The sequence below is a fragment of the Macaca thibetana genome, chromosome 2 (genome assembly GCF_024542745.1).
Source record: "Macaca thibetana thibetana isolate TM-01 chromosome 2, ASM2454274v1, whole genome shotgun sequence".
In the NCBI taxonomy this organism is placed as follows: Eukaryota; Metazoa; Chordata; class Mammalia; order Primates; family Cercopithecidae; genus Macaca; species Macaca thibetana.
The window spans coordinates 108048746-108074694 of record NC_065579.1 but is presented as its reverse complement, the minus strand read 5'-3'; the positions used below and the strand labels follow the sequence as shown (position 1 = coordinate 108074694).

General features: G+C 42.5%; 2 protein-coding genes across 16 annotated transcripts in view; one reads left to right on the top strand and one right to left on the bottom strand.

Moving 5' to 3' along the window:
* Nucleotides 1-25949, top strand: part of TKT (transketolase) — a 643634-nt gene that overhangs the window by 211889 nt on the left and 405796 nt on the right. The gene's annotated exons all lie outside the window — the stretch shown is intronic.
* Nucleotides 1-25949, bottom strand: part of CACNA1D (calcium voltage-gated channel subunit alpha1 D) — a 329318-nt gene that overhangs the window by 151006 nt on the left and 152363 nt on the right. For all 15 annotated transcript variants that reach the window (XM_050781055.1, XM_050781057.1, XM_050781052.1 and 12 more), the window contains exons 4-7: nucleotides 17617-17756; nucleotides 8295-8437; nucleotides 2701-2853; nucleotides 1977-2173 (exon numbers count right to left, since the gene is read on the bottom strand). In XM_050781055.1, coding sequence (XP_050637012.1) covers nucleotides 1977-2173; nucleotides 2701-2853; nucleotides 8295-8437; nucleotides 17617-17756 — 633 coding nt within the window. The remainder of the gene's footprint in view (nucleotides 1-1976; nucleotides 2174-2700; nucleotides 2854-8294; nucleotides 8438-17616; nucleotides 17757-25949) is intronic.

Here is a 25949-nt window from a genome sequence, read left to right as displayed (position 1 = left end):
AATTATTAACCATGTGATTGTCATATTAATAATAAAAATAATAATTATATCATCCTAGATGATATTTAAACCTTCTCAGGAAAGCAAGTGGAAACTTTTATTTCCAGGAGCCTGAAGTTCCCTCTCCTTTAATCATCTACTCCCAGGTTTTACACTTGCTTGGCAACAGGAAAATTGTGAGAATCGATGTGCGGGAATATAACATAAAGTATAAAATTGTTCATTAGTCAAGGTATGTTGGATCCACAGTTGACAATTCACCATGTCAATGGAGAGAAAAACAAAGCTGAGACGAGTCACAGATTTTGATTTTTTAAAAATCAAAATGTTGTATTCTGTACCGTCTGGGGAGGGGAAATATCAGAGTTTGGGCTATTGTGATGATGCTTTTTCTATTTATGAGAAACTTCAAGGGAAGACTGGAATTGAGATCTCAACTAATCTGACCAGAAGTTGCAATTTAGGAAATAATAGCAAAAATGAATGCTTCACCTAACCTGAGGGCCCTCTTGCATACGGGAGCCATGCCCCTGGCTCAGCCAATACCATCCCCCTCCTCCTTCCTCTTCATGAAAAGACATTGTTTTACGAATATAAATAACAGATGTGCATACCCCCCTCCCCCACATACACACACACACAGACACACACACACACACACACACACTCTCTCTCTCTCTCTCACACTCCTGTGACAATCAGAAAAAGAAAGGGAAGTAGGAAAAACAAGATATAACGTGTTGGTGATGCTTAAACCTCATCAAACTAGACTCACTTCGGGGACTAAAGGTAAAAATATACCTTCTTTGCCTAATATTAAATATATGGGGACATCTACAATCCTGTGAGCTGGCGAAGGGAAGCAAAAACCTATTTATAACCATTATCTGTTACAGTCTCTGAAGCTATGGAGGAACAGCAAATCCTAAAAAGTATCTAAAATTTAGAAACTATCAGAAGCTACTTCTCAATTTACAGGCCTTCTGTCTAAAAGCTGCTGACTTCAGAAGTACTTTATTACTAATTTCCTTTTAACAACTCATGATTGGAATCCTGGTTACTCCCCTTTGGACTTGGATTTAGGCTCAAAATCTACATGTTAGCTGTCTTTACCAGCAACTCTTATACCATGGAAAACAATTTCTAAACTTCTGTGAGCTTTATTTACATTCTAACAAACAAACTCAGCCCTGGGAAATGGCTGTTAAAATACTATAGCACTTATTTTTATGTAGCAAATCTTTCTGGCTCTATCGGGAACAAGAGGAATCAGACCCCCGCCTTGAAAGAGCGTCCAGCTGTTTTCATGGCAGGCTGGATGGGTCCACCAGCCCTGGAAGTCTACATGCCATTCCTACCCTTTCTGCCAGAGCTCTGTAGCTTCAAATAGAAAAGAAGATAGCTAAGGGTTTGTGCTGGCCCAATTTATGGTAATACTAAAGACAAGAACAGGAAATATTATCATGGGAGACACTCACATTGGGTTTAAGGTTATACTGAGTTACGGAAAGCACTAAAGGGATCCGATTTACATTCCCTTTCTTCCCTTTAGGATCTAGTAGAACAACCTGCCTTGATGTATAAACGATTAACTTTAGCCTGTGGCAGTCCAGGAGCCTCGTTACCTGGAAAGTGACCCTTTGGCTCTCTTAAGAGTTGAATCAGGATAGCCCTGGCTTCCTGGAGTTCCTCCAAAGGGGACAACTGGGCACCCTTGGCACCAGGTCTTCAGGCAGCACTGGGGAGTGGAAGACTAAAGCCAGAAGCCAACATCGTGCAGCAGCTTCCTGCAACTGAAACTAAGGCCCTCGAGGAGCAGGATGATGAAGGCTGCTGGTAAAGACAGCGTCTGCTTCCCTTCCCAGATAACTGACTTCAGGGTTTCTCTTCCAGCCACCTCTCCAGTGGCTCTAGCTCATAAAACTCACTTATCCAAGGAAAGAACCCTCCACAAACTCTCTCCCCAGGGTACTTACCCAGTAGAGCACATCTGTCCAGCCCTCCATGGTGATGCACTGAAACACAGTGAGCATAGCAAAGGCAAAGTTATCAAAGTTGGTGATGCCTCCGTTCGGGCCGACCCAGCCACTCCTACATTCCGTGCCATTGGCGGTACACTGGCGTCCATTCCCTGAGAACGCACATGGAGCTGGGTCCTCTTCAGCTACGATATCTGCAAACACAGCAAACAGGCTGCACCACTCAGGACAGAAACATCAGGAAATCCAAGCCAGGGAAGGTGAGCATCCTCGCCAGAGCCTGGGACACCCTACCGCCCCCTCTGCGATGCCTCAGGATTCTGCTCGTCCTTCAAGGCTCCCTTCAGATGCTCCCTCCTTAGTGGAATCTGCCATTTCCTCTTGTCAGAATCCATGGCTCTTTTCCTCTGCACCTGCGCTTACAGCACCCTCCTTAGGCTTAGACAGCACAATGCTGTTGGTTTGCCTCATGTTTTTACTTTGGAGGTCTCTCATCTTGTTTGCCAGGACACATTACACAGGAAATCGGGGTGGAAAGGGAGACTGAATTCTCATCTATTCTGAACACAGCTCATACTGAGAACTGGCTCAGTAAACGTGCTGGTATATTGGGCATTTTTTTTTTCCTATTTTGTTTTAGATTTTCCCCAAACTATGAAAGTTGCTTTGGGGAAAACCAAAAATTTTTTTAATTAAGTTAGCTATAATTCCCATTACTCACCTGAGTCAGCAAAAAAACATGTTTTGTGCATTTTTCCAATAAAAAGTTCCAATCCTATAATAGCATAGATTATGATTACAAATAATACCAAAAGGGCTATGTGAAGGAGGGGAACCATGGCTTTTATAATGGAGTTCAGGACAACTTGTAAACCTAGGAAAGACAAAAAAAAAAAAAAATAAGTTTGTGAGCCAGGAAGGTACTCCAATGACTCATATATAAAATTCCTACTCATGCCTCCTTTATTTAGAACACATAGTAATACAATTCAAAGAGATATTTCAAAGCTTTTCATTAATATTAAGCCTGGATATGAGACAAACTGAAAAGGAACCTTCAAGATCATCTAGTCCAACTCCCTCACTAGACAGAGGGAAAAACTAAGGCCTAGGGAGGGGACTGCCCACTGTCGAAGTTCATCATTCATTTATGCATTTCTTCATCCATCTGACAAAATCTCTTAAACATCTACCATGTGGAAATCATAACGTTTGGTGCTTTGGAGCAATATGAAGATGGTTTATGTAAAATGTCTTCCTCAAAAAATTATATTCTAGGAGACACAGAATTAAACACAAATAACTCTACCCTGGGGTAGCACACAGATGCTATATGAATATCCAACAGTTAAAATTAATAGGTGTTGGGAGCTGAGAAGGCCAAAGGGATTGTGACCCACTCAGCATTCCACTGGAGGCTATAGGATCAAACAGCAAACTGTTTATCATGAATGCCACCATGAATGCAGGATGCAGGCAAACTCACAACTGCACCTACAACCAGGTTTGCTGAGGGCAATCACTCCCTGGTGCTGTGCTCATTGAGGTTATCTATTGGGATATCTAGAGCCTATTGTCAGAAGAATGCAGTCTTGTAAGCCTGCTGTAAATCAAGCAGCTTACCGACAACCACTCCCCGCTCTCGCTATCTCCTTTACCCAATAAAATGCGAAAGGCTCTAAAGCTCAGGGCTCTTGTTAACTAGAAGCAAGGAGCCCCGTGACCCTTTCTTCCAAATATATGCTTTTGTCTTTGTCTTTATCTTTATTCCCACGTTCATCATCCTTTGTTCAGATCCCCAAGGTCCATGCAGGTCACAAATAGGGATGAACAAAGTGAAGAAAGGGCCCTGAGGCAGCTTCCCTCTGGGCACAGCCCAAAGGCCAGGTGGGGTGGATTTCCACAGGTGGGCATGGGAGAGAGGCGACTTCAGGGAAGAAGAACAGAGTACCAAAAGCACAGAGGAGAGTAGCACAGCATGGGCTTGATTGGTGGTTATATAGTGGAAAAGAAAATCAGGAAAGAGAAGTAGATTGCAGCCAGGGTTGTGGGTTTTGAATCCGGGTTATGGAGCCAGACTAGACCACTGGCAAAAGGCAGCGGCTTTAGAAAGACCAACAGGACAGCGGCAGGCCAGACACACAGAGAGGCAGTTCAAGAGTGCTGGAGTAGCAAGGGTGAAGATCAGGATGAGACCAGAACTCAGCAACTGAGTCAGAATGAGAGGAAGGTACCCATGGAGCACACCAGTTATTTGAGCCAGGGTCTTGAGGCAAAATCCCAGTGCCCCCAACAAAACTACGCATTTCAAAGGGAGATTCTCCAGGAATAAGGGAGGTGGGAGGGGCAGGGGGAGGGTTGAGAGTGATTTGAGCCTTGTTAAGTTTGATGTTGGTATTACATAACATTAAGGTAGACGTGTCCTGAAGCTGAAATGTGGTCTTGAGAGACAGGCACTTGAGAAATGACGATTTCTGACCTTGTGAGGTGGCTCACGCCTGCAATCCCAGCAATTTGGGAGGCCAAGGTGGGTGGATCACTTGAGGTCAGGAGTTCGAGACAAGCCTGGCCAACGTGATGAAACCCCATCTCTACCAAAAATACAAAAATTAGTTGGGTGTGGTGGTGTGCGCCTGTAATCCCAGCTACTCGGGAGGTTGAGGTCGGAGAATCACTTGAACCTGGGAGGCGGAGGTTGCAACTCCAGTCTGGGGGACAGAGCAAGACTTCGTCTCCAAAAAAAAAAAAAAAAAAAAAAAAAAAAAGGAAAAAAAGAAAGGGAGAGAGAGAGGAATAAAAACCGATTATTTCCTACATTTAAAACTTTTGCTGCCATGGAGGTCTTAGCAAGGCAGGGTCTTGCTGAGTCTGAAATCCTCAGACTCAGAGACATTACTTTCAATGGCAAAAACCACAATTACTTTCACACCAACCTAATACAAGCTACCCATGGAGTTATACTCAGTGCCACAGTGTGGGTAAGGCTACCCATCAAGCGAGAGAAAAAGAGGTCATGAAAAGAAGGATGGGGGCAGCACTCAGGATTAGGATTGGGTCTGCAGGACCAAGAGAATGAGGGAGAATGGGCAGCAACCCAGAACCTGCCCTGGAGACCAGGCCTCCTGACCCTGCATTGGTGTCCCCCATCTTCTCCATGGCCCCGTGACCTCAGCACGACTGTGCTGCTCCCTCTTTTCCTTCTTACCTTCTCCTTCCCTGTCCTTCCCTGTTGTCTCTCTACCTTCAAACGTTCCCTCTTCTGCTATCACCTCACTTTCCCAATACATATTCAGGAAAAAAAGAATGCAAGAAGCTGAGATGCTTACATCAGAAACCAGAATACAGCAAGCAAAGAGAAGACTTAGCAATAATGACAAACCTTTACCGTGATAAGCAGCACAGGAGGAGGCAGAGGACAGGATGGTGAGGGAAAAGCAGTAAGAGGATTTCAGACTCAGCACGACCCTGACTTGCTACAACCTCTATTACAACTAAAACCCTGGGTGCTACACCTTTGGATATGTAAATGTCCACATGGTTTTTTCAAAAATGATCAATTAGGATGATTTTCAATATGTTTTTCCTCCTACAGAGAACACATGGAAGGGAAAAGACAACACCCGTTCCAATGCCCATGGCCAGGTTTCTATTGTTGTTTTGGTTTTCTTGAGACACCAGTGGGCCATGCAAAATCAACCCCCAGCCGTCAGCTCTTCTAAATTCCATGGCAGTAAGCTTTGCGAATATTTTTTACATTTAGAGTAACTACTGTATTTCAGATTGGTCACATTTTAGGAGATGATAAAGTTGTATCCGACTGTGAACATGTATACTTTATTGCATTCAGCTCCTTTGTACATACTCAACATGTATGGTAGATCTCAGTGGATCTCAAGGGACTCTAGTGAAGGAGGCAGGAGTGGGAAGAACACCGGGTCAGGAATGTGGAGATCGTGAGTCTGGTTCTGTCTGGCTACTCACTAGCTGTGAGAACTTACACAAGTCACGACCTCCAACAGACCTCAGTTTCCTGTCTAAAAGATGCAGGTAGACCAGATGATCTTTAGGAGTCTTTTCCACTTTGATAGTCTTGAACTTTGATAAATGTTTCCCTGTCCAACACAGAAGGACAGGGAAAGAGAAGGGAAGAAGTTAAACAGCGAGCAGCACCGTAGTGCTGAGGTTGCCATGGAGAGAATGGGGGACGTCAACACAGGGGTCAGGAGGCCTGGTCTCCAGGGCAGGCTCTGGGTTCCCGCCCATTCTCCCTCAGTCTCTTAATGTGGGTGGTTAAGAACTCCACAAATGCCTGATTCACCACCTTGTGAAATAAATTTATGTTTCACTGAATGAATACATATTTCCATACACACATGCACACAAAATTATGTCTTACAGAACAGTCTGGATTTTCTTTCGCAGGGACTAAACAATTCCAAGATAAGTGTAAACAGTCAAACATTCCTAGACATTTTTAACAACTTCGGGTACTAGAGAAGTAATCAGCAGGCCACGGCTGCCAACCAGCATTAGAAACAGCACATCCGACAACCTCTGATCCCTTCCTTCAAAAGCCTGTTTGAGTTTGATGAGAGACTGGGATGTTCCCTACCTAGATGGTTAAAAATATAAGCTCAAAAGTCCTCATACAAGACTCAGACTCACACTTTTCCCCGCTGACCTGCAGGAGAGTTAAATACAAATCTCCCTATCAAATTTCAAACAGCGATGTCTGTTGGTGAAAGGAAGAAATACAGTTTAAAACGAATTCTCAAGAATATCTAGGAGCACTGCACTAGTTGATTAGTAAATATCTCATTAGCCAAGGAAGCAAACACAACGCTATGTGAGTTCTTGGATTTTTCACTGGCTAGAGACTCGCACGTACACACGCGCACAGCCGCAGCCCGTAAAGTCTGCATGCAACACGTACCATAGACAGGCTGTCCTGTTATTTGCTCTTTGGGGGAAAAAGCTGTCGTGGTTACTTTGAAATTAGATTAAGCTATAACAACTAAATCTGGAAGAACATGTTTGCTCACTGAACTTCTCATTTAATCGTGTTACACTTAACAGAGCCAGTCATTTCCAAGGTATTTCTGTTTTTCTCAATTGATTCCACACAGTTCTGTGGTTTTGACTTGTGCTGATCTTTTTCAATGAAAATAAATGAACCATCTGGAAAAACAAGTACACATAAAACACTACTTCCTACATTTTAAAATGTTAAATTTGGAAATTTTTTTTTTCCAGAGGATTTTTGGTGCATTTTAAGTGCCAACAAATTTAATAAAAACTTCATGAAGAACTTCTGGAGAGGCAAAAAATGTGATCTGTGTTCTTCTGATGGCTTTATGAGTTGTGAAAAACAGGCACACCCTGCAATCCCGTATTCCTGCTCAGAGGCACCAGCCCTCAGAAAGGTGTTAGGACTTCTACCCATGGAAGTGCCCAACACAGGAGTCCTGTCAGGGGCAGAGCCCAGTGAGGCAACCCCAAACGCCTTATGGAAGGATAAGAGGCTGCAGCCGTTGGCCAGGGCACAGACAGGGCATCTGTTCCAACTCAGGTATGATTTAACCTGGCCTGGAGGCCTGGAGCCAGAAGCCCAGTGGGGCCTGGCACTGAGCGGTATGGTAGGGCCTAGTGGCTAAAACTCTCTCTCTCACTCACTGAGAGCCTCTGTGCTCCAGACATCCGTTAGGGGCTCTCCCTCCATTATCTCATTCTGTTCTCACAACAGCCTTCAAGGCACGTGCTCCTGTGCCCTGTACCCAGCTGAAGCGTTCATCCTTTCCCCCAGAGCTGAGTAGCACCGTCCTGAGAGTAGAGGAGCCAATCAGTTTCCAGGAGTCCATCCCTCTGGTGCTCCCAACTTGGGGGAAAAAAAAAAAAAAGGCAGGCAGCTGAGTCCTCCAACACCCTCATCCACAAACACACTACTTTCAGAGGGGCAAGCCTGGGAGTGGAGGAGTGGATGGCAGCATGTCGCCAGAGAGGAAAAATAGACCGGAATTAAAGGCCTGAACCCAAGGTCTCACCTCAATGCCTTGTCTTTCTGCAAGAGAACATTCTCTCGTCCACAAAATCAGAATGACAATAACTGCCACCTGTCCCCCTCTCGGGGCTGTCAGAGGGATCCAACGTGACAGTGCAAGCCAGAGTGTCCTGTCAACTGTGAAGGAGGCCACAGTCGTCCGCTGACCCCTGGCTGGCACAGAGCAACTCACCTCGAAGCACCAGTCAATGATTCTGAGACCCACCTGGAAGGAAAAACCAGCACACTCCTGACTCTAGGAAACAATAAGTGCTTACTGGGCACTCCTGACACTAGTCGAAGTGGTCGCAACACTCGAAAGGCACGGAGGGCTTTGACATCAAAGCCTCCAGACTTGCCGCTAGAGTGGTTCCCGCCTTCTGTTTCTTTGGTTAATTGTTCCAAAATTACACTAAACAATCTGAAAGAAGAGAAAGAGAAAGAAACGTTAGAGTCTGTCACCCCAGGGAAGCGAAACAGGATGATAACCGTGTTATTTCTGAACAAGGGCTAATTCTGTATGGCTGCTGCTTAAATCAAAGGAAGACAAAGACGAGAACTGGGCTGTGGAATTGGAATACAGATGACTCCAACTCCAGAATGACTGGGACAGGGATTAACCTCATCTGGTTTTATCGCAATGGAGCAGCAGAGAGCAAGTCTGTTCCCAAAGAAGAGGGGACTCCCTGGGAACCCAATGATGACAAGTGGAACTGCTGCAAACTGCAATGACCACAGTCGTGTTGGTGGCTACCATTCATGAGCACTGCACATACATTGTCGCATTAATTCTCACAAAATGTTACGCAGTAGGAATTAAGAACACCATGTTACACATGAGAAAACAAACTCAATAGGAATAAGTAGCTTGTCCAAGGTCACACAACCAGCAGCAACACATGTAAAGGCAGGCCTGTGGACCCCTCTAGAACGTAGGTTCTGTAACAGCAAGGAGTTTTGGTCTGCTCTGCTCATTTGTATATGTGGTCTATTCTAGTCTAGAGCCTATTACAGTATCTGACACATAGGAAGTACTCCAAAAATATCTGATGAATCAATCAATGCATGACTTCAAAGTCTCACATCTTAATATGTCATACGTAGTCAATGTAGTCACTAACACACACACCCCAACCTTCACCTTCATAGGGATATTTGGAGGATGTAAATCACAGATACTAAGGAGCCGTGCAAAGGCTAAAGGCAGTTATCTAAGGTAAGGTATTAATATCATCATTCTCTCTTTTGAAATGTGAATAATACTGTACCTGGCAGCCACAATAAATTTTGTCCTAGTCTTAGAAGGTTCGGATAAAGCTCTTTTCAGGCAATCTGCTCATTTAACAGTTACTTTTCCTCTTTTAAATAAATATTCTTTGGAATTATTGCTCGTTTTTCAGAGTAAGTATAAAATTTGCCCATTTCAAACAGCATCAACTCTGGCCAATCAGATTGTGGGAATGACTGGCCCAGCAACAAAGAAAAGGTCTCCAGAGTTTAATGAGCAGACAAAGCAGAAACTGCCCCCACTGGCATGTCTCTGGGCTGCCAAGACACTAAGTCCATAAAACATAGGGTGGTCTGATGGCAGCCCTGACTGGGTATAGTTGTGTAGTTCCGAGGCATTGACAGATCAATCCTTTGTTTTAGTAACAGTATATCAATTAGCAACAAACCCGGTCTCCACCTCTACAAAGCTTCAGATGGTGAGCTCTCCCTAGTTATGACTGAGGAAACAGATCAGATTTATGACAGGCTTCTCTCTCTTCAGCATGGTTTTTACAAAATTACTGTAAATCCCTGCAGCAAGGCTAAAGTGAAAAGTCTCTCCTCCAAAACAAATTCATAGCTTCAGAAAAAACAAAGAAAAAGAAAGAAAGAAAACCTCAAACTCTTCTGCAATGTGCAAGCCACAGGAATTTTCATCCCAAAGGGTTAGCAAAGTAATTTATGCAGGTAGTGACTGAAGACTGCTTTCAAGTATCCGTGTTTTGCAACATCTACTTCACGGTCCCTTTATTCCTTGTTCTTCAGCAATGTCCTTGAAAACACATGAAAAATGTCTCTCTCTTATTACCAAAGAGCCCAAGTCAGAGAGAGAAGCAGGCTGTGTTCCCAGGCAGTGCAGGGCTGCAAGGGGCCAGAGCTGGTTTCCATTCCTAAGAGTTATGAGATATTAGGGAAGTCCCTCTCCTCCTCTGGGCCTCAGTTCTCCTCTCTGTAAAATGACAAAACTGGATTTAACGACTCAGAGAATGACGTTTCCACTCTACTATTCCGTGATTCTGTTCCTCACCACCACACCTCTCCAAAAAAGTACCATGGGCCCGAAGAGATAAGGACAGGATGAGAAAGGAGTAACTGACTCTAGATTATTACTAAAAGTTTACCCCAAGGTGGGAGAAAAAAACAAGAAGCTGTCTGAACTGACTAAAGTCAGAAGCACCAGAATGAGGAGTCATGTTCTTAAAAAAGCTTAAGCAACAGAGCCTGAATGCTTGAAATATATCTTAATTGAAAATTTAGAGGCATGGGACAAAAGCTGGCTTAGATCAAACTTTTCTCTAAAGGAATAACTTCAGCTCTGGCAGACACACTGAGTCCTCTTGTGGTCACATTAACAGTTAACATTTTAGAAATATCAATTACTTTCTTAACGTCTTGGTTATTGGGAATCTTGACAAAAGCAATAGGTCACTGTTGACTTGGAATGGAAAATCCATTGGATTGAGATACAGACTGCAGTTGGAAACTTTAGTGAGTAGGAATTTGATTCAAATGAAGACATCATAATTCTTCTTTTTCTTTTTTAAAACCTTTCTTCCGCTCTTTGACTCCAGTTTCGTGCATATTTTAGATAAAAAATAATCTGATGTTCTGAAGTTTTTCTAAGAGTCCAGTTCTGCTTCAGTTTCCTAGATTTTTTTTTTTTGCTTTTTAAATCACTTTATATTGCAGTTTAATTTATCTATAATAAAACACACTTATTTAAAGTGTATGATGAGTTTTGAAAAATGCATAAGCCTAAGTAATAAACACCATGATCAAGATAGAGAAGATTTCAACATTTCAAATGATTCTCTTGTGCCCCCTGCACAGCCTCGTGCAGAGCTTCCCTCGAAGCTCAGCCTTGAGTATCCAGTGATTGGCCGTTTATTGCTAGAGTTTTTTTTTTTTTCTAGAACCCATATAAATGGAATCACATAGTATGTTGTCCTGGCTCATCTTCTTTTGCTCAGCATAATGTTTTTGACACTCATCTGCGTTATTTTATCAGCAGTTCATTTCTTTTTGTTGTTCCGTAATATCCCACTATATAAATACACCACAATGAGTTTATCCATTCACCCGTTGAGGGATATATGAGTTGTTTCCAGTTTTTCTCTATTATGAATAAAGTTTTTTTGTGGACATGTGTTTTCATTTTTCTTGGATAAATACCTAAGAGTAGAACTGGTAATATGGTCATATGGTAAGTCTATGTTTAACACTGTAAGAAACGGGTGCATTTTTTCCAAAGTAATTATACCATTTTCCATTTCTACAAGTGGTGTATGAGAGTTCCAGTTGTTCCATATTTTGGTTAAGACTTGGTATTTTCAGTCTTTTTACATTTAGTAATACTAGTGGGTATGCAGTACTGTCACTATAGTTTTAATTTGCATTTCTCTAATTACTAACAATGTTGAGCATCTTTTCAGATGTTTGTTGACGATCCACGTATCTTCTTTTGTGAAGATCTGTTCAAATCTTTTACCTACTTGCTTATTGGGTTGTCTTCTTACTATTGGGTTGTAAGAGTTCTTTATATATTCTGAATACAAGTGTTTTGTCAGATGTATGTATTGTGAATATTTTCCCAATCTGTGCCTTGCTTTTTCATTGTCTTCACACTGTCTTTTGAAGAAAAGTTTTAAATTTTGATAAAGTCAATATTTTCAATTACTCTTTCATGACTGGAGCTTTTTGTAACCTGAGAAATCTCTGCCTACGCTGAGGTCATAAAGATTTTTTCCAATATTTTCTACGAGAAATTTCATGGTTTTACACTGCTCAAAGAAATCAGAGATGACACAAATAAATGGAAAAACACACCATGTTCACAAATAGGAAGACTCAGTATCAGTTAATTAGTCATACTACCCAAAACAACTTACAGATTCAATGCTATTCCTATCAAACTACCAATGACATTATTCACATAACTAGAAAAAAACAATTTTAAAATTCATATGGAACAAAAAAGGAGCCTGGATGGCCAAGGCAATCCTAAACAAAACAACAAAGTTAGAAGGGTCACATTACCCAACTTCAAATTATACTACAGGGCTACAGTAACCAGAACAAATGGTGCTCATACAAAAACAGACACACAGACCAGCAGAACATAGTAGAGAGCCCAGAAATAAGGTCACACACCTACAACCATCTGATCTTCGACAAAGGGGACGAAAAAAAAGCAATGGGGAAAGGACTCCCCATTCAATAAAACATGCTGGGATAACTGGCAAGCCATATGCACAAGACTGAAACTGGACCTCTTTCTTATATATACAAAAATCAACTCAGATGGATTAAAGACTTAAATGTAAAACCCAAAACTATAAAAAACCCTGGAAGACAACTTAGGCAATACCATTCTGGACATAGGAATGGGCAAGGATTTCATGACGAAGATGCCAAAAGCAATCACAACAAAAGCAAAACCTGACATATGGGGCCTAATTAAACTTAAGAGCTTCTGCACAACAAAAGAAACAGGGTAAAGAGACAACCTACAGAATGAGAAAAAAAATTGGCAAATTATGCATCTGACAAAGGTCTGATATCCCAACATCTATAAGGAACTCAAACAACTTCACAAGAAAAAAGGAAACTCCCATTAAAAAGTCAGCAAAGGACACAAAGAGATATTATTCAAAAGACATACATGTGGTCAAGAAGCATATGAAAAAAGTTCCGTATTACTGATCGTCAGATAAGTGCAAATCAAAACCACAACGAGATACCATTTCACACCAGTTAAAATGGCTACTCTTAAAAAGTCAGAAAATAACAGATGCTGGCGAGGTTGCAGAGGAAAAGGAATGCTTATACACTGTTGGTGGGAGTAATTCAACCATTGTGGAAAGCAGTGTGGCAATTCCTCAAAGAGCTAACAACAGAACTACCATTTGACCCAGAAATCCCATTACTTGGTATATACTCAGAGAAAAATAAACCATTCTACCATAAAGACACATGCATGTGAATATTCACTGTGGCACTATTCACAATAGCAAAGACATGGAATCAACCTACATGCCCATGAATACAGACTGGATAAGGAAAATGTGAACAACTACACCAAGGAATACTATGCAGTCATAAAAAAGAACAAGATCATTTCTTTTGTGGGCACATGGATGGAGCTGGAAGCCATTATCCTTAGCAAACTAATACTGGAACAAAAAAACAAATACCACATGTTCTCACTTACAAGTGGGAGCTAAATGATGAGAGCACATGGACACAAAGGCCGTTATCCTTTCTTTGTGATAATGATTTTAATAAGGTTTAAATCTAGGTTTACCTAGGTTTAAATCTAGCAACTTGCCATTTGTTTTCTATTTGTCCTGTCCTTTGTTCCTTTTTTCTTCTTCCCTGCCTGTTTTGGATTGAGGGTTTTTAAAAATTCCATTTAATCTCTACTATAGGCTTCTTAGATATACCCGGGATTTTTTTTTTTTTTTTTTTTTTTTTAGTGGCTTCTCTAAGGCAAGTGTCAATAAATATTTTCTATAAAGTGCCAAATAGTAAATATTTTAGAATCTGCAGGCCATAGGGTTTGTCACAACTACCCAACTTTGCCATTATAACACCAAATAGCCATAGACATGACTGAATGTGGCTAAATTACAATGAAACTTTTTTGCCAAAGCAGGCAGCCAATAAAATACTTTGTCAATGGTGGGGGAAAAAAGGCTCAAACTAGATTTGGTCTATAGGTTGTAGTTTGCCAATCCATATTCTAGGGTTTACAATATACATCTTGAAGGTATCACAGTCTATCTTCAGATAACATTTAATCATTCCAACTACTGTATAAGTATATGACAAGACCATATGGCTATTTCCCTGTTCCTGTCCTTCATGCTACCATTGTCATGTACTTTATTTCTGTAGAAGATATAGGCACTACAATACATTGTTATTATTTTTGCTTTAAATAATTACCTTTAAAGAAACTTTTAAATGAGGGGGAAAATGTCTGTGTATGTACCCACATATTTACCCTTTCTGGCACTCTTCATTCTTTCTGTGTAGATCCACTTTTCTACCTCGTGTCATTTTCCTCCAGCCCTGAGGAACTGTCTTTAACACTGATTGAGGTACAGGTCTATTAGTCATTAATTCTGAAACTCTGGCATGTCTGAAAAAGTTTTTATTTTGACTTAAACTCTGAAAGACATTTTACTGAGTGAGAATCCTAGGCTGACATTTTCCCCCAGTACTTTAAAGATGCCTCTCTATTGTCTTGGCTTGCACAGCTGTGGACAAACAGTCTGAGACTTTTTTCTCTGTTTTAAGGTTTTCTCCTTATCTTCAGTTTTTAACAATTCGATTACAATTATGATGTGCCTTGATGTGGCTTTCTTCATGTTTATTTTGCTCAGGGTTTGCTGAGCCTCTTGTGAGTTTAGTTTTTCATCACATTTGGAAAATCTGGAGCCGTTTCTTCAAATATTTTTTCTGTCTCTTCTCTCCTCTCCTTCTGAGACCCCAAATATACACGTTAGACCACTTGATATTCCCCCACAGGTCACAGAGGTGGTATTCATTTTCTTCTCAATCATTATTCTTCATGTTATTGCTATATGTTCAAATTCCCTGATATTTTTCCTTCTCTAGTGTCTAAGCTGAGGTTAAGCTAATCCAGAGAATTTTTCATTTTGGATATATTTTTCATCTCTTAAAGTTCAATTTTTTAAATATTGTCCCATCTTTCCTTACTATAATCATGTATCCCTTTAAGTCCATAAATATATGTATAATAGTAGTTTTTACAATGTTGTGAAGTCCTTCTCTAATTCCATCACCTCTGTCATTTCAGGATCTGTTTCTACTGATGGAGTTTCCTCCTGGTTATGGGTTACATTCCTTCATATGTTCCGTGTATGGATTTTGTTGTCTTCCTTTAAACAATGTTGAGTTGTCTTCTGGCAGGCAGTTCAGTTAGCATATCAGTTTCCTTTTCTTTTTTTCTGAAACAGAGTCTCACTCTGCCACCCAGGTTGGAGTGCAGTGGCACGATTTTGGCTCACTGCAACCTCTGCCTCCCAGGTTTAGGCAATTCTCCTGCCTCAGCCTCCCAAGTAGCTGGGATTACAGGCACGCACCACCACACCCAGATAATTTTTGCATTTTTAGTAGAGATGGGGTTTCACCATGCTGGTCACGGCTGGTCTTGAACTCCTGACCTCAGGTGATCCACCCACCTCGGCCTCCCAAGGTGCTGGGATTACAGGCATGAGCCACCATGCCCGGCCTAGTTTGCTTCTTTTCAGACTTCTTTTCAAACATTGTAAGCAAGGGTTTCAGGTAGTCTCTGTACTCTAGAGTAGCGATTGGCAAACTTTTTCTGTAAAAGGCCAGATAGTAAATATTTAAATATCTTAGGTTTTGTGGACCTAAACTACTCAAACTGAACTATGTAAACAGATGAGCGTGCCCATGTTACAATAAAACTTTATTTATAAAAATAGGTGGCAGGCTAGATGGGCTAGGAGTTGGCCCATTGGCCACAGTTTGCCAGCCCCTGCTCTAGAACCAGTTTAGCACCACTACTAATGGCCCTGTGGGGTCTCTACTGACAGTCCAGGGTGTTCAATGAGGTCTTTCCACCCTAATTAGTCAGAATTTGAACGCCTTCTAGTCCTTTGTAAGCCCTGGTTATTATTCATTTTACAGCTCCCTGATCTTTCTCTTTTCCCTAGTAGTGGTCTTTCCTGGCCTCATGGACTCATAACTCCGTGTAGGTGTAGCTTAGCCCTCAGCCAAAACTGAAGAGGACTCTAAGGCATATTTATGAAGCTCTTTCTCTAAACAGCTCCCTCCCTTCCCATATTCTGCCTCCCCAAACTCTCGTCTCTGTCTCCTTAACTCAATAAGACCACCATGCTCCACTTGGTTCCCTGTCCTTTTGCTGTGCTGTAGTGTGAAAAATGTCTCCAGGCAGAAATCTGAGGTGATCATAGCATGGTGATGAAAGAAATGGGGCTAAGCATCTCCATTCCCAGCTGAACGAAAACTCCAGTGGCAGAAGAGGCACAGCCAGATTATCCCAGAACCAACATACCTGCAAGGCTCCCGCCTGCCATTCCTTGACAGAGTCCACCAAATACAGGAAAGTATGGCACATATCTGCCACCTGTTCATTTTGGTGCACTTCTTTTGCAATGATGCCTTAAATGCCAATGTGCTGTGGGGGTTTTGCAAAAGCTAACTTGTTTCCCACAAGTCTAACTGTCCCATCGGGCAATCAGGATCTCATATTAACTTCCTAGGTTGAAAGGACCTAGGAAGGCCCACAACCAATTCCACTCTCCCAATACCCAGCAGATTTCGTTTCCAATGAAAAGGCAAAAGATTCATGATAAAAGGATAATCCACAAGAAAAATCACCTTGCTCAACTGTAAAAAGCAGTTCACTGAAGTCATGAAGATGAAAACAGAGAGGCTATTTAAAAACCTCTCTTTACAAAAACATAATTTTAGGAGCAACTCACTTTACAGCTAGCATAACTAAGACTGGGAAAAAGGATATATCTTATCTTCCTACATGGGTATTTGGTCCAAAGACCCAGCATTCCTGTAACGTGGATTCATTTTTCTCTTCCTGGCAGCATTTCCAGGTGTGGAAGGACTAAAATAACACAGGCCACTATTTTTTATTTTAACATTCTCCTTTAACTAAAACTACTGATGTCTTCTTCCTGCAACAGGATTTTGGTGGAACACCTGCTTCTCTGCATTTTCTAGCTTATTTCATTTTATGCCAGATACATGACATTATCCAGACACTTGTTTCGTTATTTAAAATGGAATTGTAGTATGCCAGAGTTTCTCCCACAAGTCAGCAAAAAAAAAAAAAAATAGGAAGAGAGAAAATTAATAGCTTTGCTCAAGGGATGTTAAATAGCAGAGTACCTCACTGCTATGAAGGTTTTATTACTTTTTACTTTTTTTAACTTAACATTGGCACTAAGTATTAAAAGCTCTACTCACTTGACTCTAATCACCAACAGGATTGGTCTATTTCTGGAGATCCAAGACCCTGTTAGGTAAAGCTTTTCACATTAGGAGCTTACACTCCCATCTATAACATGTTACTAAAAAGGGGAGTAACAACGAGAGAATTTCAAACTAGTCTCTGCCCAGAGATTGACAGCAGCATCATCAGCGTTAAAAGAACTCCTGAGAGGTTCTGGTGCAACAGCTGGCATAAAAGAGCAACAACATTCCCTAAAAATGTTACCGTTTTGTTACCGTTCCCCCCAACCTCCACCTCCCATTTTCCATTTTCCAAATCAACATTTCCCCAAAGTAAAAGGGACTTACCCTACTATTACTATAACAAAATCCAGTAAATTCCATCCATTCCTAACATAAGCATTAGGATGTAGCAATAATCCATACGCTATAATCTTCAAAAATGTCTCGACTGTAAAAATAATCAGGAAGGCATATTCTACTTTTTCCTGTGAAGAAAAACAAAGAAACATACCAGAAAAGTAGGGGCAGGGGAGGAAGAGGAGACAGAAAAAGGAAGAGAGATTAGAATCAACATCTTAGACATATAAGCATTTTATTATGAGAAATGGAACAATTATACTGCCCCTGGGCCAGGAAGGCATTTACATTCTAACACTGAATTTCTCATAAGCAACTACGTGTGCAACACTTTTCGTTCCAGGCTGCATGACTGCATTTTGCCACCTGCCCCAATGCATGTGTGATGAGTCTGCTTAGGACATAACAGGCATGTTTGTTATTTGCACACATTTGCAAAACGCAGCATGCTCTCCTCCTGAGGTTGCCAAATCAGGCCCAGAAAAGCACAAGGGCACAACAAAGATTCCAATGGTGGCTTTGAACAGAAGAAATTCATCCTCCGGAAGAAATGAAGATGCATCTGTTTTGACCCTCTCTTCTTCTTGAGTTTATGTCTGAGTTCGAAGTCAGAGTCAGCTTTGTCACTGAGTAGCAAGGTGACCCTGAGCAAGTCCTTCCCCTCCTCTGGGCATAAGTTTCTGCATCCGCACAATAAGGGAAGTGAATTCAGGATGGCAAACACCCTGCCTGCTTGTTGGCATGCCGCCTCTCCTGGCTGAACTTGTGACAGGTCACCATGCCCTTTCCCAGGAAACCTAGGCAGAGCCTCTGACCTTTTCTCTTGTATCCGCCCCAGCAGCCATGCCCATCTGACTGCCACAGACCTCACAGGTGCCGCTCATGGGCTAAATGACTCTTAGAACCTTTCCAGTTCCAACCCATGCAACTCCATGAGCTGTGGAAAATATATCAATCAGCAAGTCTAAAAACTTTGACTCTTTCCTCCTTTATAAATGTTTTCTTTATGCAGCTTCAGTTTCAATAGAAACATGGACCGACGGAGATGTGGGCAATTAACTTTACAAGAAGCATTCCCCGTATCAAGCTATTTAAATAACAAAGTATCATCAGCAACTGTAACTTTTCAATATGAACTACAGAGTCCTACACTACTATGAGTGGGACCTGAAAAGTTACCAATACCTTAGAGAAACGGAGGTCATGAAATTCACTCATTAAAATGCCTAGTGCAAGAGGTCAAAATAAATTAGGCTCAGGAAACACTTACATGAACACCACTTCTAAATGACAGGCACCGTACCAGGAGCCAGAAAAATGTCCCCACCATGGTACCTGTCATTTATTCTGTTGGTGTGGGGGAAGGTGTGAGGAGGGGGAAGTTTTGAATGTAGACACAGAGAATTTCTCAAGAGTCACAAAAGTAGTAACTGACGAGAGAGATTCTAGATCTTCAGCCCTCCGATCAGGCCAACCCCTCCTTTTCACAACTGATTCCGGGGGGGAAAAAAGCACTTTGCTGTGTTATATGTTATCACTATTACAGACTTACTTTTATGCAATAGGCAAATGTGTATTTTTAAAGAAATTTTACGTTTCTGAAGAGAACACTTTTTATTCAGAAACATTTTTAAAAACACGAAATTTAGGATGATTCCCATAAGCCTGACCCTTTGAGGAACTGTCACCTGTTAAATGTTTGCTTGCAGTATCCCCAGCACCCTTGTGCATTTAAATGGGAGCCTCGCCTGTGTCGCCACTGGGCTCTGGCTGTCTGCTGCCAGAATGGCTGCCCCTCTGTCACCGGCCGTGCCAGGCAGAACTTCCCTTTGTCGTGCCACAGGTATCCTCCCTCTTGACCACCAGGGGGACCATGCAGCCATGGCCATGCATCCCAGCCTTTGCCCCCATTCTCCACTCTTCACTGGTCATATAACAGGGCTTCCTCTCAAGGACAGGGCTGTTGTGATTCCTGTCATTTCTAAACACTTGCCCTCCAGAGCTCCCTTTGCTCCTCAGAACACCATTACAACAGTCTAGTGAACGAATTGTGTGTGTGTGTGTGTGTGTGTTTTGAGAGTTAGCCAGCATCAGTGTGTTTATAATTTAATTTAGAAAGCCTAGCTCATCTCCAACCTCTATACTCATGCCCCCTCTAGACCTTCAGACCAGTCCTGTTCTCAGCCAGGCTCATTCCATGCCCCCGTGCCTTCTTCCCCCATGCCCTTCATACAGCTACATGAGATGCTACGCTCAGAGCTACAAGGATGCCCTTCCTTGCTTACTGTCCAGATTCCCCATTGCCCCGTTCCCTGCCATATCCCCCAAGGGAGTGCTCGCTCGGGAGGCATGCGAGGCGTGGCTGTTGGAGGAATGATCGCACACTCATGCCACTGGTATTCTAAGCAGGCACCAGCGTTGCCACTGGATAGAGGGAAAGATACAGGAAGGCCTCAATGAAGCCATAACATTAACTCTGAAAGCTCAAAGAAAAAGGAACTCTGTTACTTTAACCAGAGGCAAAAATCCCTGAAAATGCCAACCCACTGTGCTCACATCAGACCCTGACCACCAAATGCAGACTGTCAATATGTTTGAGACTTAAGAGTTCTAAGGGAACCAGAGAAGCTAAAAACAGCACACTGATTTTACAATTCATCCCTTTTTATCCTTGCTGCTTTATTTACTAGGCCAGACAGGAAAAAAAAGCTTTTGCTGCCATCAATATTCATAGCAGTTACATCCCTACGTCAAGACAGCACACTATACTTCAGAGCAGAAAAACAAAGCAGAGAACAGACGGTACACCTCCCAAACAGAGCTGGTTTTACCTCTTTGACTTTTATTTAGAAGTAATTTTGCCACAATAACACAAGGGCCATTAGTATAAATGAATCGTTAAACGTTCTTTTTCCTTCTCCTTTGCCCTCTCCCTGCTTTTTAAATAATTTGGTTTCTCTTTCCAAAATCCTTAGTGAATTATTTGATGGGATTCTTTATAAGAAATACAAACTTCCTTTAATACAATTCTTTATTACAGAGATTCTACCATGATGCCAACTGAACAATCGCAGCCTGGAGAGCAGGCAGACCAGTTTATCTAGAAGCCAGTGTCATCCTGGTCCTCAATCCTGCCACTAAAAAGGAATCCTATGAAACAGGTATACCTCCACATTCAACAAACGAAGTATTATTTTTAAATATTGCAAAACGTCGTTCAGGAGAAGTGGGATAATTACTTGCTTTACAAGAGGATTGTTCATTTGAGAAAAGAATGTTGAATTAACAATTTGAGAAGGAAGCCAGCAAGAAAGACAGGTTCCTAACCAGGCAAGGCAGGACTGTGGGCCCAGCCAAAGCAGCTGGGTGAGAGGTAACACACAGAAGACACTGAGGTCTGTGGCCACGATGGATGGAAGCACAGAGGAAGAAAGACTGGGATGGCGGAAGAAGGGGCCAGCAGGAGCCCTCTAGAACCAGACATGAAATGAGGCATCCCTGGTATAAAAGGCCTGAGCAGGAGCTGTACCTTAACAGCCCTTCCCCAGGTAAACGAAAAGAGTAAATGATTCCTGCATCTCATCCCCTCTGTGTGCCAGGCAGAGTCACGCCTGTGGCACTCAGTCACCCACCAGCAGAGATTTCTTTTCCCTGGCAGGAGATCCTGATTGGGCAGGACCAGTCAAACCTTCCTTTAGAAAACAATGTCCAGAAACTACCCTATACATGGACAGAAGTCCCCCCACCCCCACCAACCCCAGCCAAAACTCAAGCCACTAGAGAAACAAAGGCTCGATTCTAATTCTAAAACCTGATGTATCTTCTTCAAACAGTGAAATTTCACCAACAGGACAGGCTCTAAACCAATAGTCTCTAAACTAGTTAATAATCTCCAAACCAGTTAATGCTATACAGAATCTTGAGAAACAGAAACTTAACTAGCAAGAGGTGGGAGATGCCAGAATCCTTCATTAGACTTGGTACTCTCCTATTTCAAGAATCCTCTTATTAGCGCTGTGGTATGAATGCTTGTCTATCAGTCTATCTGTCCATCCCTGAGCACCTGCATCCTCCTCAGCAAAGCTAGAACCCTGTCCTCACAGAGCTCCCAAGCTGCTGTCAAAAGGTGAACGGAGGCTTGATGCAGCCAGGTAAGAGTCACTTCTCAGTTTTGCTCTTCCGCCCACGTGGCCCAAGGCTTTGGGAAGGCTTTCTGGCTTACACTCTACCAGAAGTCCCCGTCTCCCACTGACACCTTCCGTCCCTTCTGTGCCCTGCAGTCCTGGATTCTCTATTGAAAGGGGCCCTCTCTGTCTTTAACTGTAGCATCAGACATATGTAAGGTACTCATAAGTGCTACTAGAAAGCAGACAAGAAAAAAAATGGAAGGAATAAAGCTACAGATCTAGACATGTAGGGGCTATTACAGCATGAGGTTTTATGATCCTAGCATATGTATTAAAAAACACACACACAGGATACGTATGATACTAAGTTACCATAAACCCTTTTTAGAACAAGCCTGAGATTCAAACTGCTGAGACAACAGCTGATCTCAACATCTCACCTGGCCTCCCCTGCTATCCCAACCTGCAGCTCCTTGGTTAAGGACCTCACCCTTTCATCCTTGCCTAGATTCCTCTTCCTCTTCCAACTTTCCCACCTCTCCTCTGTCAGAGTGCTTCACTCCAAGTCGTGGGCCAACCTGCTCCCTCCCACACATGCCAGCCGCCTTCCCACCTCCACGTCTTTGCCCTCCCTGCTTTACCCACCGAGAGTGCCTGCCCCATGGACATGAACTTCCCTCTTTAGATGAATGAGCATAGAGCTCTGTGATACAGGGCCAAAAACACACCCAGTGGGGTTGAATGCAAGGAACACAGGGCCTGGAGCCATATATCTGATTTCTGCTAGTCCTGGCTCAGCCACTGATTCATGCTGTGGCCCTGGGCCACGGTGGAACCATTCCACATCCTGTTCCCTTCTTTCTGAAAAAGTCTCCCCATCCCTCTTTCTCATTAGACTAGGCTCTGCTTGCCCTTCAAGGCTCAGCTTAAATGACATTTCCTCAGCAAAACCTTTACTGACCTCCCAGACAAAATTAGAGCCTGCTGTTACATGCTGTCAAAGCCCATTATACTTCTTCACAGCCCTAATTCACAATAGAAATTTAAATTTTAAAAAATTACCTCTTTAACAGAAAGCCAAGAAATAAATCCAGGCATTTATGGTCAACTGATCTTTGACAGAGGCGCCAAGAACACAGAGTGGGGAAAGGACAGTCTCTTCAATAACCAGTATGGTAAAACTGGACATCCATATGCAGAGGAATGAAATCAGACCCTTATCTCACCCCATATACAAAAATCAGCTCAAAATAGATCAAAGACTTAAACATTAAGACCTAAAACAGTGAAAGTACTACAGAAACACACAGAGTAAAAGCTTCTTGACATTAGAGCAAAGATTTTTGAGATATGAGTCTGTAAGCACAGGCAACATAAGCAACAATAAACAAATGGGACTGCATCGAACTAAAACGCTTACACATGACAAAGGGAAAACCCTCAGAATAAAGAGACAACCTATGAAATGGGAGAAAAGATTTTTAAACCATTCATCGGATAAAGGGTTAATATCAAAAATAGATAAGGAACTCAAACAACTCAATAGAAAGAAAACAACCTGATTTTAAAACAGGCAAAGGGCCTGAAAGGACATTTCTCAAAAGACACACGAATAGCCAACAGATACATGAAAAACTGCCCACCATCACTAATCATCAAGGAAATATAAATGAAAACCACAATGAGCCATCACCTCACATCCGTCAGAATGGCTATTGTCAAAAAGACAAGTGATAAGTGTTGGCAAAGATATGGAGAAGAGGGAAGCTTTGCACCCTGTTGATAGGAGTGTAAATTAGTACTGCCACTATGGAAAAGAGTTATAGAAGGTCCTCAAAAAATTAAGAGTGGAATTACCATATAATGCAGTGATTCCACTTCTGGGAATGTATATACAAAGGAAATGAAATCAGTATGTCAAAGAACTGTCTGCCACGCCCATGTTCTTCGTAACATTATTCACAATAGCTAAGACATGGAATTAACCTCCATATTCATCAATGGATGAATGGGTAAAGAAAATGTGGTACAGATACACGATGAAATACTATTCAGGCCGGGCGCGGTGGCTCACGCCTGTAATCCCAGCACTTTGGGAGGCCGAGGCGGGCGGATCACAAGGTCAGGAGATCGAGACCACGGTGAAACCCCGTCTCTACTAAAAATACAAAAAATTAGCCGGGCGCGGTTGTGGGCGCCTGTAGTCCCAGCTACTCGGGAGGCTGAAGCAGGAGAATGGCGTGAACCCGGGAGGCGGAGCTTGCAGTGAGCCGAGATCGCGCCACTGCACTCCAGCCTGGGCGACAGAGCGAGACTCCATCTCAAAAAAAAAAAAAAAAAAAAAAAAAAAAAAAGAAATACTATTCAGCCTTTAAAAAGAAGGAGATCTTGTCATTCGCAATAACCTGGGTGAACCTAGAGGACACGACACTAAGCTAAATAAGCCAGGCCCGGAAAGGCAAATACTGCATGATCTCACTTATACAAGGAGTCTTAAAAAACTGAACTCACAGCAGCAGAGAGAAGAACGATGATTTCCAGAGGTGGGGGTCAGGGAGATTGGGGAGATGCTCATCAACATATACAAAATTTCAAAGTATACAAAAGTTAGAAAGAGTAAGTTCAGGAGATCTACTGTACAACATAGTGGCTATAGTTACAACAATGTATTGCACACTTGAAAATTGCTAAGACTATATTTTAAATTTTCTCGCCACAAAAAATAAGCATGTGAGGTAACAGATATGTTAATGAGTTTAATTTAGCGATTCCACAGTGGATGCGTATATCAAAACATCATGTTGTACACCGTAATTATGTAGCTATTTGTCAATTTTTAAAAATTACCTCTTTAATATTTGTCTCCCCCAATAAATTATCATTGCTTTAAAGCCAGAGATCATTTCTATTTCATGCATCATTGCATTCCCAAGGCCTGTCACAAAAATAGATATTCAGCACTTATAAATGAATAAATAAATGGGCAAAATGAGAGGTTTGGACCAACTATTATTAAATGTCCCTTCCCACTAAGAAGTTCTATGATACCAGGGCCCCCCGGTTTTGCTCTGTTCCAGGAAAACGTCCATGAGTGCATGTCAGGGAAAGGCTCAGCATAGCCACCTGCTCCCTCATCATGGCCCTCCCTGCTCCAGGCAGGGTGTTCCATCCAGAAGAGGAGCCCGCACAAAGGCAAGCTGTTCAGGGCGGTCCACGTGGCTGGAGCACAAGACATGAGGACAGGTGGGAAGGGGAGGGAGAGGCCATAGGGACACAGTGGAGGGCAGACACAAAGGGCCCCAGGTGCCACGGTATGGGGTTTGGTCTCCGTTTCTCATGTGTGAAATGAACAGACTAAATCAGATGATCTCTTCCAGCTGGAAAACAATTGTCTGTGACCTGGTGAGCAAAGTCTCCAAGCACAGACTTCACAGGGAAGCCCTGTGAGGGCCCAGAGACCCCAGGTAAGAGCTGGCCAAGCAAGAGCAGCAAGAACCAAGAGCAATGGCTTTTTCAAGTGGCTGGGTCACTTGAGGCCATTGTGCACGTTCAGGCTGGGCTTGCGGAGACACCCTCCCACTCACGACCCTACACGCTTCAGGAGGTGACCCAGGGGAGCCACAGTGCTATCACACAACTTCCACAAGCTGATTCAACCTCTCGTAAAACTTTGGTAGGTAAACCACAGGAGGCTGGTGGGCAGGCAGGCCTTGACTCAGACACGCTTGGCTGTAAATAGAGCTCATTTTTTCCCCTGCAGGTATTAATGAAGTATGCACTTAGAGGAACTCCGATGGGTACGTTAGCACCACATTTACATGAAGAAACTGGCTACGATAGTCAGTTTGCCTTCATCTTTCTTCACCTTTGGTTTAAAAGTACAAATTTTATGTGACATTTGTGTCCCCTGAGTCTAATGCTAGTCTCGACAGCTGTGATGCGCTGTTTGAGACATTTACCCCTTCTGATCCCCAGTTCTTTCACCCATAAAACAGGGACAATCATGCTTGCTTTGCCTTGCCCAGCAGTGTTATGGTAAAAGCCAGATTAAGTAACAAGTTGGGTAGAGCTGTGCAAACTATAAAGCACCTCACAATGGAAGGTTCGCCCTGACCGAGGACAGGCGAGACAGCTCCCCAGCCTGTGGGAGGTGTGAATATACTTCTCCCTGTGGATGCACACTCTCTGAAGAGG